This window comes from Vidua chalybeata, chromosome 15 (assembly GCF_026979565.1).
Source record: "Vidua chalybeata isolate OUT-0048 chromosome 15, bVidCha1 merged haplotype, whole genome shotgun sequence".
Taxonomy (NCBI): domain Eukaryota; kingdom Metazoa; phylum Chordata; class Aves; order Passeriformes; family Viduidae; genus Vidua; species Vidua chalybeata.
In genome coordinates this window covers 7,024,466-7,041,180 of record NC_071544.1, presented here as the reverse complement: position 1 = coordinate 7,041,180, position 16,715 = coordinate 7,024,466, and the positions used below count along the sequence as shown (strand labels likewise).

Sequence of the window (16,715 nt, the reverse complement as noted above, 5' to 3'; positions counted from 1 at the left end):
TCATATGGGTAAGTAATAATTATCTTTGCCTATTTGAAGTTTGAGCATTTCATCCACTAGTCATGTATTTTCTAATTGCTTTATATTGATGTAATATCCATACCTTCCTCTGAAAAAAGTACTAATAAAGTACTGTAATACCTGTAATGACAGGTAACACTCAATATTTACTTTCATTCTTGACATTAAACAATAACTACTCTCCATGCTCTTTTACTTGTCTTCAGTTCTGTGGGGAAGTGTTCCCCACTGTCTTACCCCTATTTCTAAAACCAGGACACAGCCAATTTTCTTAGCAATCCTATAAATTATAAATATAGATTGTACTGAAATTAAATCCATATTGAAATAAAATGGAAAGATGAACTCTAATGAAAATTAAATGAGGTAAACCAGAGAAGATGTAACCTGATAAGACAGCTGGAATGGGAGTCTATCTCCTTCAATACAAGAAAAATACCTTCAGTACTCATGGAAACAAAATATTAACACAGAAAAAACCTCCAAAAAGTGCAAATGAACAAAACTAGACAATACCAAAACACTTACCATAATACCCCAGTATCAGATTCTGTGATATTCCTACACAAACTTTTTTACAAGGTTTTGTTAAGTGTTCAATTATAAAAAAGGAAGAGTGCCATGATAGAAGCTTTGGGTCTATCCAGTTAAATCAAAGGAGGAGCAGAAAAAAGATGCTGACTTAAATGGCAAAGTGCAGCTGCAGTTGATTTACATGAGTGGGACCTCACCTGCAGCATTAGTGCTAACTTACAGAACCACCTGTGCAGGGGAAAGGTTTCCTCCTAATCCTTGTTTACAAAGATCTTTATACCCTGAATTACATTTCAATTTCTTCTAGGATTGTAACTTGCCTCCTCAGATTTTCCATTTTTTTTTGTTTGTTTTGTTTTTGAACTAACCATTTAAAAAAAATCATAATTCTGAATACTGCAGTATATGCATCTGGAAATTACTCTAGGACCCTTCAAAGCCAGGCTTCTATTTTGTATTTGTATTATTACAGGCACATATAATTGCAAAATAAGAACACCTTCCAGAACACCAGCATTCAACATTTTATCCATATCCCAGTTTTAATAATGAGCAAATAATTTACTTGAAATGATACCGTGACTTCTTTATAACATAAAACCACCTTGCATTAGAAGATGAAGAGAGAAGGCTATGAAAAAGTAATCTTGATTATATCTTCAGTATCTCTTTCTTCAAAAAGAAATAAACTACTGTGGTTGGGAGAAGGGGTGGATGTTTCTTTAACATGCAGCAGTGTCCTTAAAAATTTTTTTTCAGATAAATATTGCAGCTCTTGAATGCATTTCTGGAAGGCATAGCACAGCTACATGAAAATGACTAATGGCATATCTTTCTTATAGCTACTCTACCACCTCTTTAAAAATCCAACAGCAACAAAAGTCATCTCCTCTCTGTTGTACGTGCCATTTCTCCAGCAACACTAATGCTGTGAAACAATATTCAAAGGCATTTCAGGATAACCATAATGTAATATTTGTACATTCCAACTGTAGGTGCTTTGGAGACCCCCTTGGAGAAGCAGCCCACAGACTGGTGTTTAAAGATGCACGGTGTTTTACTCTCAGTTGTTTGCCAAGAATAAGATATACCCTGAGATGGAACAATGAAGTAAGCTCCTGTTGTGTGTAATAAAAAATAGAAGGAGAGAGGGATGAATACTCAGCATTTGCCTCCTTGCCTTTGTCTTGTTTTCCATCTCATGCACTGATGGTCAACTCTGCTTTTTACTGAGAGAACCAAAGGGAAAAGACATGAGCCATCTTCTAGAGAGTGGATGATATGATGAAAGCACAGATGATGATATCTCCCTGAAAGGATAGAGCTTACCAGCAAGGTCTAACAATAATTTACCTCCTCAGCTGAACACAAACTAATGTCCTGAAGTCATCTGAGTTCAAGGGATTTCTAAGTTCTTTCCAAGTAGTTTTCATTGCCTTAAATTTGTAATATTTCAGTAAAAATATCTACGAGGTAAACTGTAAAAAGCTTTATGATTATAGTAAACGAATGTTTTCTTGGTTTCTCACATCAGTAGAAGCATTCCAAATTTTGTTGTGAGTGTTTCTACCTATGCAGTATCAGTCATATTGCCTTAAGGTACAAGACTATTATTCTAAAGCACACATCTTGGTTTTAAGTTAAAAAACTACAAAGCTACACAAAGATCTATTGCTGATAGCTAATTTTTGCTATCATTTCTACCAGTAACAAATGCTATAAAAACCTGCACAACAAAGAAAGTCACAATAGAAAAGGACAAAAAGTCAGCACAGAATTTGTGGATGTCAACACTGTGATAAAGAACAATTTCCTTCTTACTCCAATATTTCTGATGCTTACCTAGATACTTCCAAATAGGGATAGGTTCTGGATTGACAGAAACAACACACTGAAGTAGGTTAAAAAGTTATGATCCCTAAGAGAGAAGCCAGCCAAATAATGCTGGACCACTTGGTCCTGACCCTACTGTTGCAGTTTCCATTAATGCAAATTAAACTGAGATCTCAAAGTGCTTCCCCAACAGCTACACATCCCCTGTTTTTCTCCATTCTGACACTGAAGAGAATGCACCATAACATTTTTCAATATATACTGAATAAATTTTCCATCACCACTTTAAATAGGAAAAAAGCTGCCATGCAACACCTTCTACAGTAAAGATATCTCAGTCTTGCAGGGATTGTTAAGGACTATCACTACATTTTTTATGTGAAAACAAATGTTAGCTTTACAATCCCCAGTGGCTTTAAAACCTGGCAAAGGGCTTTGGGAAAAGGATATTTTTCCACATTAAAAGGTCTTAAGCTTTCATATGCCTTTCACTTTTCAAGATAAATTTTTGGAGCACATATTTTAAAATGTCAGCATTTTAATAAACAGTCACGAGACAGATCCCTGACAGTGAATGAAAACAAGCCCATAAGCTGTATGTATTTTTTTGGGCAACACACATGAGGAACAGGGGGTCATTGTGCAGCAGAAGAATTATTATATATTTGCCATTGTGGAAAGACAATGGGAAGACTGACACAACTGCAGGGCTCAGTTCAGGGCCCCTCCCTGCAAGGAAGAGAAGCCATAGAGGCATTGGAGCAATACCAGAGAAGGGCAGTGGAGCCAGGACAGGTTTTGGAGCAGCACCTGAGGGACCTGGGGGTCTCAGCCTGGAGAAAAGGAGTCTCAGTGGAGACCTTCTCACTCTCTACAACTCCCTGGCAGGAGGTTGTATCCAGGTGAGGGTCATTCTCTTCTACCAAGTAACAAGCAAAGGGAAAGAGTAAACAGCTCAGGTTGAGCTAGGAGAGGTGTAGATTGCATATTAGGAAAAAATACTTTCCTGTAGGGGCTGTTAAATATGGCAATGGACTGCCCTAAGGAGGTGGAGTGACCATCCCTAGAGGAATTTCAAAGATGTGCAGATGTGTCAGCAGCAGCCACCACAAAGAAAGATATGGTAAGCCACTGAAGGATGACATGCATATTCAATATTCTGCAATAGCTACAGGTTTTTTAAAAAAGTGTTCCCAAAAATGACCTACTGTACCACATGAAGGTGGAGAAAACAGTGACCTCTCAATTCAGAAGCTGAGCAGGATAAGGCACTCTGGCAAACCCTCCCTGGGAAATGCTGAATGTGGACTTACAGCCTTGTGTGAGAATAGTTTAGGGTCCTGAAGATTTGCTTGTTTCTGAGCAACTGCCAGAAAAGATCATGTCAGGAGAACACAAACCCTGGATCCTTACTGTATTGATTACAGCACCTTGAAAGACCTCGTGCTGCTGAAACAGCCACAGTCTGCAGGTCACGTCAGGGAGGGGATTGCTGAGGTCCTTTTTGTTCTGACACAAGGAACATGCCTCATGTAGTTCTCTCCTTGTGATTTGATCTCACAGACTCCTCCTGGCCCTGAGACATTCTTGCCATCTGCTCGTACAGATGGCACTTTCATGTAAATTTTAAAAAAGGGTTTTCCAAACATTTTCTATTCTCTCTCTTCTCAGATAGTTCTAGACTAGCAGATGCAGTAAATGTTCTAGGAATGACTATTCAGAAAGAAAAAAAAAGCAGCAGGAAAAAGAAAATATGATCTTACACAAGTAATTTAGAGGAGAAAAACAATCTTTCTACAGCAAGTAGAAATATCTGCATTATAAAAGTTTCATATCTGCATTATAAAAATCACTGATAGACATTTCTTTAAAGTGCTCTTCTGCAGAAGCTTACACACATCCTGAGTTTGGAGAACATACCTGGAAGCACAAACCCCCAGAATTTCTTATAACTTATCCTACTTTCTCTCCTTCTAAGCAGGACTGAAAACTGTTCCAAGAAGAGCTCTCCTCAATTACTTTGCACACTGAAGACCACAAGAAATTTGAATTTTCAGAGAAATAAAGAAATAGACCCATGAGATGCAAATAAAAAAGACCCCAACAAACCCCCTATATTTGAGGAGTTTAGATAATTCTTATCTCTCAGAAAACATTTTACCATTCTGGAAAGTCTAATAACAAAGTAGGATAAAACACTGGGTGAACAAATCAGCAATTATCTTCCCAGAAAATGCATTAAAACATAAAGGAAATGGGTGAAAAAAAGTTTTTTTGGGTGAAAAAAGTTACCCAAACTAGATATTTAACTAGGAAAAAAAACTAAATCCAAGTACTTACAACTTCAGATAAGACATTTGGAAGGGAAAAAACCCATATTCTTCCATTCAATAAATAGTATTCTACAATGTCTTATATTAAAATGTAAAAGAAAATCTTAATCTGTAAAATCACAACTAGAAAGTGATTATGCATGACTCACAAGAGGTATTATTAATTCTACAGTGTCCTAGCTTTTTTTTTCTTACACATGAAGGACTCCAATCCTGCTCCTACTTCTGAGATCCATCTCAGATTTTACCAATTTTAGTAAAAAAACCCAATATGTGCAAGTAGAATTTATACATATGCAAATATACTCTATTAATTTATGAAATATATATAATATATTTAAGCATGTGTTTGTATACCCACATTTAGCATCTATCCCATTAGCTGAGTCTTGATCAGAGCATTCTGAGATTTTAAGTATGTCCTTCCAGCTGGAAAATCTTCCTTCTCAGGATCCCCAACTACCAGCTCAAATAATATGATCAAAGATTTGCAGAAGAGAAATGATAGATTGCTGTAATTCTAAATGGTATAAATTATTACATTTTAATTTCAGATTAAATGTTTGATGACCTCTATTTGTTTTTTGGAATATGCAATACCCTTGGAGCAACTTAAACTATTTCATGGTTCTGTAGCTGATGGAGTTTTTCTTACTAATAAAGACTAAATGCCACAATCTGTCTGTAAGGCAATAAAACTCAGAATTCTTTTCACTTCATTGCAATGTAATAATTTTGGATAATAGGGCTTTTAATGGGAAGGATTCCTGTGACTTAAAGCTTTTTTATTATTATTAAGCTTAATTGAATTAATTGTTTACATGCTAATGACTTAACAGCCACTTCATAAAAAAAGACCCTTCTGAATACTTATCCTATACTTAAAATCTGATAAAGGGACTGAAATAGAAAGATATCTTTGTTTTCTTTCAGATAGGAGAGATATTTAAAAGACAACTACTCTCCCTCCTGCTGAGGATGAATGGTGAAAAGATGGCATTCCAAATCCTACAGAAAAATGCATAATAATCTCTGAGTCCTTAACTGAAAAGAGATATTTATGAGAGTCAATGATTTCCTTTTTTTTTCCTAGAAATTGCATCTTTCCTAAAACTGGCTCATTTTGTGAATGGGCTGCTACGTAGGGAAAGTGCAACAATGTGATTCTGAGAGAACAAAGCAGATTTGTGTCTATAACCCGGCCATCCCAAGGTGCACATGAGGGCTGGCATTTTATAATTCCTCTTAATAATGCTTGGCACTTGTGTAGTGTTTTATGGCATCAAAGCACTTCACAAACTAATTAATTAATCTTCACAACACCCCTGCGAGAAGGTAGGTTTTAGCATTCAATTTACCAAATGGAATAACTGAGCAGAGAAGCTGGATGATTTGTTTCATGTCCGAATCTTCACTTCCCAGAAAAAGTGTTATTAGAAATAACAGTAGTTGCATTTCTCTCTTTTAGTCCTTGGAACCTACAAAAGAACTATTTGCATGAGAAAAGAAAACAGCATCTGGGCACACCTTGGGCCAGAGCTCATACCTTGTTTATTTAAAACAACAATTAATTAACTTAAGAGACACGCTGGAATTTAAGTTCCTTTCCTTATTGCTGGGTCTATATTGACAGTGCAAGAAAAGAGCCATGAGCAGACATGTCCTGCCCCAGGATTTCTAAATAATGAGATTGGGGTGGTAATGATTCCTTGTTAATGCAGAAATTCTTTGTACTTGAAATTCTACATAATTGTATAGTATTCAATTTTTTTCAAGTCTTTGCAACAGCTACATGACTTCAGTTTGAAATTATGTTTTACTACATTTGCATTTATTTTTGCAAGTTTCCAAAAAGTTCTTGCTTTGACCACCTGCATACAAGATTTAAGGGTTCTTACACATGTCTATGTATATTACCAGCCTTGAAAATCTGGACACAGAAATTGAATTAACCTCATTTCTTTTCAAGTGTAAATAACTGCATGTCAGACTGTCAGAATTAGCTTTGGCAAGTGTTGGCAAAGGAAAAGTCAATAATTGCATCTATAGGTGTGAGCACCAGCACAAAAAAATTACCCACTCAACACAATGGAAATGTTTCTTCACAAATTGACATTCTCATGTTCAAACAAGTCTTATAAAAATTACTTTTTACTTCCTCTTTGCAATGCCTATATATCTAAAATTAAGAAACCTTGTATTTTTAATTGGAGAACAGAAAGCTACTGACACTTCAGACACCATAATAAAAATATACATCATATTTACTTTTTTTTTAACTAATAGCAACACTACTCTGAGATACTATTGGTGCTATTTATGCTACAGGGTACCTCAGTATAATGTTTTAATTTTTCTTCTTCCCTGAGGCTGGACAAGGCCCCTGTTGGCGTGAAGGGCTGTACAGCCAAGAGAGGCACGAATGTGATGGAACCAGAAACACCTGCCCCCTTGACAGGTACCATGATCAAGAGCAGAGCATCCAAAATAATATATTCTCCCTAGAAAAGAAGTCCAGGTTCTTCTTGTCTCTTCTGAAATCCCCAGAGTGAAAAGATTTTAAGAAAATCTTTTGTTTAACATGAATGTGCATTAAAAGTCCTCAAACACCTTCTGTGCAGCTTCTGGAAATATTGTAGCAAAACGGACAGGTCTGTTGCTTTCTTGCAGAAGATATTTTGGAATAACAAGGGTATTTGAAATACTGTAGGCAGTCCAAAGACTTAATTTTAATTCACAGAATCACAAGGGGTTGGAATGGATCTTAATGACCATCAGTCCTAAACCCCCTGTCATGGGCAGGGACAGCTCTCACCTCACACCTGGTCTTGAACACTTCCAGAGTTCCAGCTAGTACAAATGATTGTATGATTTTAAAACTGAAAAATTGAACTTTACCTCCAAATTATTCTTAGGATTTAATTACAATTAAGCCCTATGAGGAAAAAAAAAAAAAACCCAAACCCAAAAAACAGAATAAAAATAAAAACCCCACTCCCCAAAAAAAACTTCCCACCCCTAAAACAAACAACCTCACAAAAACAAACAAACAAAAAAACCCACCCAAAAACCAAAACACCAGCAAAAAAGAAAAAAAATAGCTAAATAAAGATCAAATGCCTTACTGAAGAGTAGCTGGTGTGAACACTTCACCATTTAAAGAATGTGATCTGAATACTAAAGATATTTGCAAAGCAATTGCTTTTAAAGCTGTCTATGAGATTTCATAACAATGGGGTGCCTATGAGGAGTTAAGCTGCTGAACAAGACTAATAATTCAACAAAAATGCCCAATGCAGTTCTACCAGAGCAAAATATGGCAGAATCTATTTTATTTGCAGAAGTGAAAATTTCCAAGCAGCTGAAACTGAGTAAGCAGACAGCAGAAGGCACAGCTGAGACAACACAAAATACAGTCATCCAGGCCTGTTTAGGATTTTGTGACTCAATGCTGGTAGCAGGAAATGGAGAACAAAGCAAGGCCATCATACACATAATTCTCTCATTTGCGGCAGATTAACGGTGTTCCATCAGTCAAACAGGAATTATTGCTGGCTGAGTTGGAGACTTATAGTTGGTAATGCATTAGACGAATCTTGGCAAGTAAAACTGTTGGGCTTTCAAATGGGAAAAGTCTTTAATTTCTAAAAAAAATTCCTCTAGTCTGCTTCCTTTTGTTTTCCTTTTGGCTAAAAAGGATGGGGACATCATTAGCTCACAGAATATGGTTCGTATCAGGAATTCTGTATATATTCCATTTTTCTGTAAAAAACACCCACAAACTTCTTTACAAAAAGCATTAAACTATCCTACTGAAGCATACAAAGCTCTTGGTCAAGTAATTATCAGTTGTCTACCCACTGTCACAGAGCTCTCTTGTGAGGAATGTTGCCAGAAGTGTATGCAAGAGTCAATATCTCTGTAAGCAGCCTGGTAATGGTGCAAAACCACACAAAACTACACAAAACATCTTCAGCCACTTTTTCAACTACATTTAATCCTTGTATTCCAAACTAAATTTCACCCCTTACTCTGACACATGGCATCACAAGACTTTATCAACAAAGAGGCAAGTTCCAGAGAGTCACCATAAAGCAGTTACACAAAAAGCAGTAATTCTAAATTGGCAAATAGAAGGATCTTGTCATCATTCTCAAATTTTGCATTCCTATCCCTGGAAAAAAAATTCCAAAAACTTGGAGCTTCCAGAGGATGCAAAAATCAGAGAAATGATTCTTCTCCAGGCTTACACAGAAGAAAGGAGAAGACAGCTGAACTTTCCATCCACATTTTAGAACAGGTTTGTCAGAAGTCAGGGGAAATTTTATATACATATATATATATACAAAATTTATATACATATATATATATAAAATATACAAAAATTAATACAAAAAAATAACAAACTCTTCTACTGTAGCACCCATTTCTGCTAAATGTATTATATAAACCAGGTATTTTAACACAAAAAAAATTAGTTAAAGCCATAACTTTTCCTCAGTTCTGACTGCACATCTAATTCGAATTTTATTCAACCTATACTATTTGCTATCCTAGATTTGAATGTCTAAATTTACTGTTATAAATGTTGTCAAATCACTAATATCCTCTTGCAAGTCATCTTAATTTCCAACATAGTAATTTTCCCTGTAATGAGTCTTTATTTAAGACTACATGTTTACAATTTTCTACCATTTAGGTGATTTAAGTATATCATCTACTGAACGTCCTGCTCTTGGCAGCAATGAATAATTTTCTTGACAGATGGAATATGAAAAAAATACTAAATAAAACATTTTTCCAAAACATAAATAGCTGGCAGTTATCCCTCAGAAATAAAAGTCCTTCTTAAAAGCAACCAGCATGTCATGTTCTCTGTAAAAACAAGGTCAAGAATTTAGTTATGCCCTTAACTAATGCCCTACTGCAGTGAAGAAGGCAGGCTATGAGGACAACATACCAACCATTTAGATGTCTCCTGTCATTATTAGCCATTTCTCGTTTTTCCTCTCCTTCTCTCCCCTCTGCCAGTGACAGCATAATCCAGGTGCTCACAAAACTGCCTCTTAGTCCTTCCTGAAATTTACCTTCCCAACATCACATCTAATCAGATGTGACATGCACACCATGCATGGGCTCTGCTCACAAAAACAAAGGGAACACTGTTAAGGGATCACTGCTTGCTGTAGGAAATAGAAATTCAACTACAGGGACACAGAAGAAAGGGATGGTTACATTTGTACTGGTAAGATCACTTGCTGTTCAATGAATTTGGTTACAGCAATCAAGGTAAATGCAACTGAATTCACAGCAGCATTTATATATGTGTGGATGTGATGATGTTTATAAATAGATGTATGGGGAGGTGAAACACTTCAGACTGATACTTAAAGGAATCTCAGTTTTGAAAAATGAATCCCACAGTAAGAATATGTGACTGCAAGGATAAGCTAAAGTAAATTAATACAGCAACAACAGTAGTGATTTTCAGAATAGTGTTCAGGGGGTTTTAGATATGGAAGAAACACAACTAAGCAGGCATTTTTAAGACGTGGAAATTACTAATAAGCAAGAATTAAATATATCAGTACTCTGGACATTTGAAATAACAATAACTCTGAGTTGAATTTAGATGAAATAGCTAGAAAAAGTTACTTAAAGCTATAAAAACTAAAACCTTAATATTAGAATGAGATCATTGATTGCCACTTGATCCAGGGAAGGCAAAAGCAGAATATGGTCAGTCACATAACCCTGTTGTATTTCCACTGGTGCATCTTCCCCATCCAGCCCAGGGTTTGAAGTATGTTTTAGCCAGAAATTCCTTCTGAGACCTACTGGGCTGAGTCTGAGGAGGAATCCATTCTACACTTCACAAGACTTGTCTGGGGTTCATTAAGAATTAGGACCTGTAAGAAGGGGCTTTCTTACCACGTCATCTGTTAGGTACCTGTTGTGTTCCACAGTCCCCACCCCAGAACACACAAGAACCTGCAGTGCCCTTCACCTCTGCGCTGCCCAAGGGCACAGGTGCCACAGGAGTTGCAGTCCCCAGCCTTAGGTGACACTCACCCTGCCCCTGCCCTCAGGCACAATCCACTGCAGCACAGCGAAGAACAAGGGCACAGCTCACATCCAGCATTCATCTTGTGCCAGCTCGCAGGGCAAAGAGAACTCTTGAAATGCACCAAGTAGAGTCTTAAAAGAGATGTTAACAACTGGTAGTCTCAAATGTGAGACTGATAGTTATATCAGAATACTAGAAAATTATTTCCTAAAGTGATTTTTTTTTACCTAGGAAAAACGCTGTCTAAATATCTTTAGCTCTGGGCTGTGCACAAGTCCTACAATAGAAAAAAAATCCCATTTTAGAATTATTCTAAAACCATTTTGGATAACATATTGTGATTGCAAGTATTGAAGAAAATAACTCTAGGAAATAAAGGCTCAAAGCATTAATAATGATTCCTCTAATTACATTGAACAGCTTTAAGTAAAAAATAGATACCATTTCACTTTATTGCATCTCAGAAGAGACATTAAAACTGGTTTGCTATTTATGCTGAATGAAAAGGAGGAAACGTTTCACCCAAAACAATGAAGCAGTATCAGTACTTGTTCAGCTCAAAGAAAAGAAACAAACAAAACCCTCAAAACTTTAAACAAAGTATATTTCATGAAAGGTTTTAAATTTTTGAAAAACAAATGAACATCACAAAGAAACTCCCAGAAAACAAAACCTTCTTTTACTTAATTCTTCTACGGACAATTTTTTGTGAACTCTACCTGCTGTTTACCAACCTTTTAAAAAGCCAGAATTTATTACACATGCTTAAGTACTCAGAATAAAAAATGCCACAAATAGCAAAAAAAAAAAAAAAAAAAAAAAATAGCATTATTGAAGACATTAAGTCTGATATTTATTTCTAATTTATTCTAGAAGATAATGATAAAGTTTATGATTTCAGAATCTTAAATTGAAAACTACACCAAAACCCTTGTTATGCTCGCTCTCACTCCATTAATATAAATGTGTGTTATGTAGCTGGTTTATATTTCACTTTAAACTGCAGCTGCCTTTCAAGGAACCAAGTATCTGTTACTTCACTGAGCAATCACAAAAACTCCAGACTTGCTCGCAGCCATAGTGCCAGAGCCTGAACTGCTCCCACAGAAAACACAACTGGACACAACAAACTTTGGTAATTACAATCCCCAGCTCGGCAGCATTTTCTGTTGTTAACCCAGGCAATGCTTTTCTGCTGTTTTGTTACCTACCCACACAGCACTGGCATCACCTTTTGCAGCTACACTGTTAAATCCATTTCTCAGCAATTATTTATCCTGCTGACATCACTAAACAGACAATTTCCCAAGTTTTCAGACCTTCAAGAGTGAAGCCCTTTTGTTGATTTCTCCAGTCACCCCTCTCCATAGAGTCATACAGAACAACAACAGGCTGTAAAACATTTCAAGTTATACCTCATCTCAGTGAAAATCAGAAAGCTGATTTATCTGGATAGCATACAAACCAATCTATTATTCAATGAAAAATATTTTTACGACATACCAGTTAAACTCTCAGTTCAGCTGTAATATACATTTTCTGTTTTTTCCTCTAATCCTCATTTTGTATTTCATATTTCAATTCCTTTGAAGAAGCAGCTTTAAACCAGGCTTTTAATCCAGAATGAGTATTTCAAATAATATTTACAGTCTTATCTGTTCTTAATACAAGTCTCTGAACTGTACTAAAAATGGCAGTTTATCTCAAAAATTTGTATAGAAAGAAAATCCTTAGATTTAGAATACAACCTTAGAATACTTTTCTTTTTCTGGAATATCATCAGTTATATAGAATACAGCAATAAAAGGAAAATCATTAAAAAACAAACAAATGAAAAAGAGGAAGGAATGGTTTTTATTTTTACCTTTTTAATCATAGTTTTAAATTGAGAGACAGAAGAGTTAGAAATGATTCATACTGACCTGAGTCCATAAAGGACTGTTCCATCTGGATGCAGACGAATCATTCTGTTCTTCACAGTAACACCATGAACAAATGACTTCTTGTCATTCAGGAAGTAGGTGTCGGGCACCCAGAGCTGATCAGCTACTCTGTTGTCCAGGGTGAGGTTTAGAGGTATTACATTATAGGACAGCCTCTTATCCCTCCACGCTTGCTGGAAGTACATTGTCAGGGTATAGTCCTGTGAGTAGAAAAAACAAACAAACAAACAAAGTTTGCATTATGCAAAAAAAAAAAATGACAATGCAAATACACATGTATTCATTGTGACTGTTCCTAAAGGCAAACATTTCTGTTCAGAATTTCCATGAATAGATTTATTTATTTTTACGGTACTGAATATCGTGTATGCACTTAATATCAGCAGTGAGAACACAAAGAAGATGGGGCATTTAAATTTTATGAATGATTTGGAAGTTTTCACTTCAATATTTAAAAATAAAATTTAAAAAATTGTAGACATTTAACAGCCTGTAGCACTTTACAAGCCTGGGAGTTCAAGGAAATAGGAACATTCAGAGATTTCAAGGTCTCCCCTATATTCAACAGAGCTCTGGATCAAGCCTTCTGTCTCTGAAGTTGCAGTCACTACCCAGAGACTTCCCTAAATTAAAATTTCTTCAAAGTCTGTTAAATTTCCCTTGGGCACTGAAACCAATGGGAATTTTTTAAGGTTTCTAAGCTATATACTTAGTCTTAATTTTACAGATGAAGTAACTGTTTACTTCAGGGGGACAATTCAGAAAGCACAATTAGCATCTCAGTAATTATTCACAGTATTATGAGACTTGCATTGTCTTGATGCAGACCACCAGAGTGCTTCAGAGATGTTTTGACCTCTTAGTTTTTTAAATAATACATTTTACAAAGGTTATAGCTTTGTCAAAATTGTTATCCAGATACAGAATATTCATTACATTTAGCCAATGCTAAAAAAACCTCTACAAATAATACAAAAAGTATATTGAGAGCAACCCTGGAGAAAGACTTGCATACATGGCAATATTAGTTCTTATGCCCTGTTTTATATTGTAAAGGAGAGTCCACTATTTAAAGCATTTTTTATTATAGTTGGAAAATAAAAATTTATCTTCCTCCTGAACTACTTTAAAAGCATATGCCACAAGTATATTTTACAAGCATTCTCATTTAAAAGGATATTTGACATATGAACACTATATAGAACTTCTCAGAAAAGAAAAAAATAATTTTTTCTTATTCTGCAGTTTCACAGACTGAACACCCCAGTAGGAAATCACTGTAATTGGGTAGCTGTAATTATTCTCTTTACAATGTACAATACCCACCCTTGAACTAGGGAGGGCCTGTAAGCAATGACACAGAACCTTGAAACTAAGTGACCCTGCCTCTTCTGCAGAACAGTGTGCACTCAGATGAATCAGTATAAACTATTTTTTTATAGAAATGTGCATTTCTGTGGTGGAAAGACACTTATTTTTTGCCTCATCCCTCCCCAAAAGAGCCCATGTACATGGGCTTGAAAATGCCTCTTCAATTTTCAGTGAAGCAGGGGGAAATACATGTTCTGTTGTGAATAGTTACTGCATTTCCTCCTTACCAACACAAACCACAGATGGTATTGCTGTCCCTCCAGGGCTCCTGTCTCCACTGGTTACAGGTCAATCCCCTTCCCTTGCTGTACCCCTGGCCGTGCCTGGAACCCCAGCACCTTTGGCCAGGTGGCACAACAGCGATTCTGCAGGGACTCAAGTAGGTAAACACCAAATAAGCCTTCCCAGTTGTTTAACTACCAAATATATTCACCTGGTGCTGTTCTACAATCTGATCTGTTTTAACAATCTGAAACCTCTTCCCACTCCCCAGGGTCAGGATGAGACTCTGCTTGCAAGAGCATTCCACCTACATCTGAAGAATTTTACTGTTATGCTTCATCACTGTTCTGCAGGATTTGATTCATAACCAGCTATCAGAAAATCTTCAGCTGGAAAATTTATTAGTCTTCATTATACTAATATATCACATCATCAAGTAATGACCAGTAGCAGTTGTTTCACTATTATCCTTGGAATGCTGCATTTTATTCCCATTCCAAGGAATAACCTACATGTATTAATATACTGCATAAATCCATAGAACATGCTTTCCTTTTTACACCTCAGTAAAAGAGGAAAAGAAGAGGAGGAAAAACCCTAAACATACATGGCTCATCGCATAGAAGTGAATTACATAAATCTGTAAATTTGGAGCACTGGTATTGCTGAAAGAAAAAGCCAAGTCACCAGGCTGGAGTCTCAAATCAAACACACTGTGTTCCAGAAAGAGCTGGTGTTCTGACTGAAAATTATTTGTCATCTGTTGGCCCTAGTTTTCAGATGTGATTGGAATTTCTGATGGTCAAAACAGAAATCCTTTGAAATTGTTATAAAACTCTGACAACCTTTTGAATTTAGGGGTTTTTCTAATGATCATTAAAAAAAAAACCAAAAAAACCCAAAGATGTTCCAAGCTACATATTCCAAAGTGAAATTGATAAGATGGGAAAGAAGCAAAATCTGTCACATAAACTGTGATTTATTCCTTAGAAAGGAGAGGCATCTGTTTTCAAAGTCCCAAATGAAAGTGTCATTCAAAAAAGGTGGGCAGGTACAAAATGTCCCTAAAGGATCCCAAGACCCTTTACATGTTGACATTAAGAACACTCTCATCTAATAGGAATACTCCAAGAGAAAAGTCTGTTAAACTCACATTAAATATGGACATTCCCCTCTATTCTAGGGATAAATATGAAAACAAACATGTAAATATCTTGTCTCTAGGAAGAGCGGCACACAAAAGAAGTAGAGGAATAGAAGTAAAGGATGATTTTATTTTGTTAAGGTTTAGTATCCTTTTAAATTCACAAGATGGGATTGTTAGAACCAGTATAAGTTTGAAGAGGAAACAGGAGCAAATTCATTTTCACAGCCTTGCACGAGGAACTAATTCTAATGAGCTGAGAGAGCTCCAAGCCCAAAGCTCCTGATGATGGTGTTTGTGTAAACCATTGCACAGACACAAACTACAAAGGTACTGACTGTTTGCAGCACAGGCACAAAGACACATTTCTCCCACAGAAACAAAGAGGTTCCTCACTTGCCCTGGACATGAAATGCTGTATAAAACTTAGCGCTGACAAAGTTGCAAGAAAAACCTAGAATATAAAGAAGCAAACATATTCTCTGTAAATGCATTTTGTAGTTTTCATTATTTTTAATGATTTCATTATTATTCCATTGTTTGCCTACATTTAAATGTAATAAAATTTTTTGTTCTGTCCAGAGTAAAAATTTAGGCATCAGAAATGGATCATTACCCCTATTCTATTGTGATCAAAGGAAATATGTCTCTTTTCCTCACCTCACCTTTCCACTTTCCCTCTTCTTTATTTCATACAATGAACAAAAGAACAGCAAATATATGACAAAGTTAATGTTTATGCATAGTTTTCCATATGAATAAAAAAGTATCAAACAGTTTCATTAGTATTAGCATATTCATGAGCAACTTTTATTTTGCACATTAACTCTGTGCAGTGGTTGCCTGCAAACATTTTAGCTGCTGGAAGTGTAAATACACTGAGGATTTAAACTTGTATTTAGAAATAGAAGTGTTACAGACAGACATGGTGTCAGTGAATGACCAGCAATTTCAATTATGTAACAGAAGATACTGGATAGGAAAGCATCAAATCTGAATACTGGCATTCTTATTTATATTCTCACATTTCATTCATGCTCTCAAATAAATGTTTAAGCAGAAAAAAAGAAAAATCAGTTTGGGCCTATTATTAGTTTAAAAAGTTTACAACACAGGCCTTAGCTAAACCTACCCATGGGCCAATAACTGACATATTGCTGATCCCCTTTTTTTTATTGGAAAAGGGATCAAGGCAAAAAAGGAAACAGAAGTAATGAATATTCACAATGACAGTGGGTGTCTAATGC

At 35.9% G+C, this 16,715-nt stretch overlaps 1 protein-coding gene across 5 annotated transcripts in view; it reads right to left on the bottom strand.

The window, feature by feature from the left end:
- Positions 1-16,715, bottom strand: part of GABRB2 (gamma-aminobutyric acid type A receptor subunit beta2) — a 139,970-nt gene that overhangs the window by 79,570 nt on the left and 43,685 nt on the right. For all 5 annotated transcript variants that reach the window (XM_053956773.1, XM_053956776.1, XM_053956777.1 and 2 more), the window contains one exon: positions 12,711-12,931. In XM_053956773.1, coding sequence (XP_053812748.1) covers positions 12,711-12,931 — 221 coding nt within the window. The remainder of the gene's footprint in view (positions 1-12,710; positions 12,932-16,715) is intronic.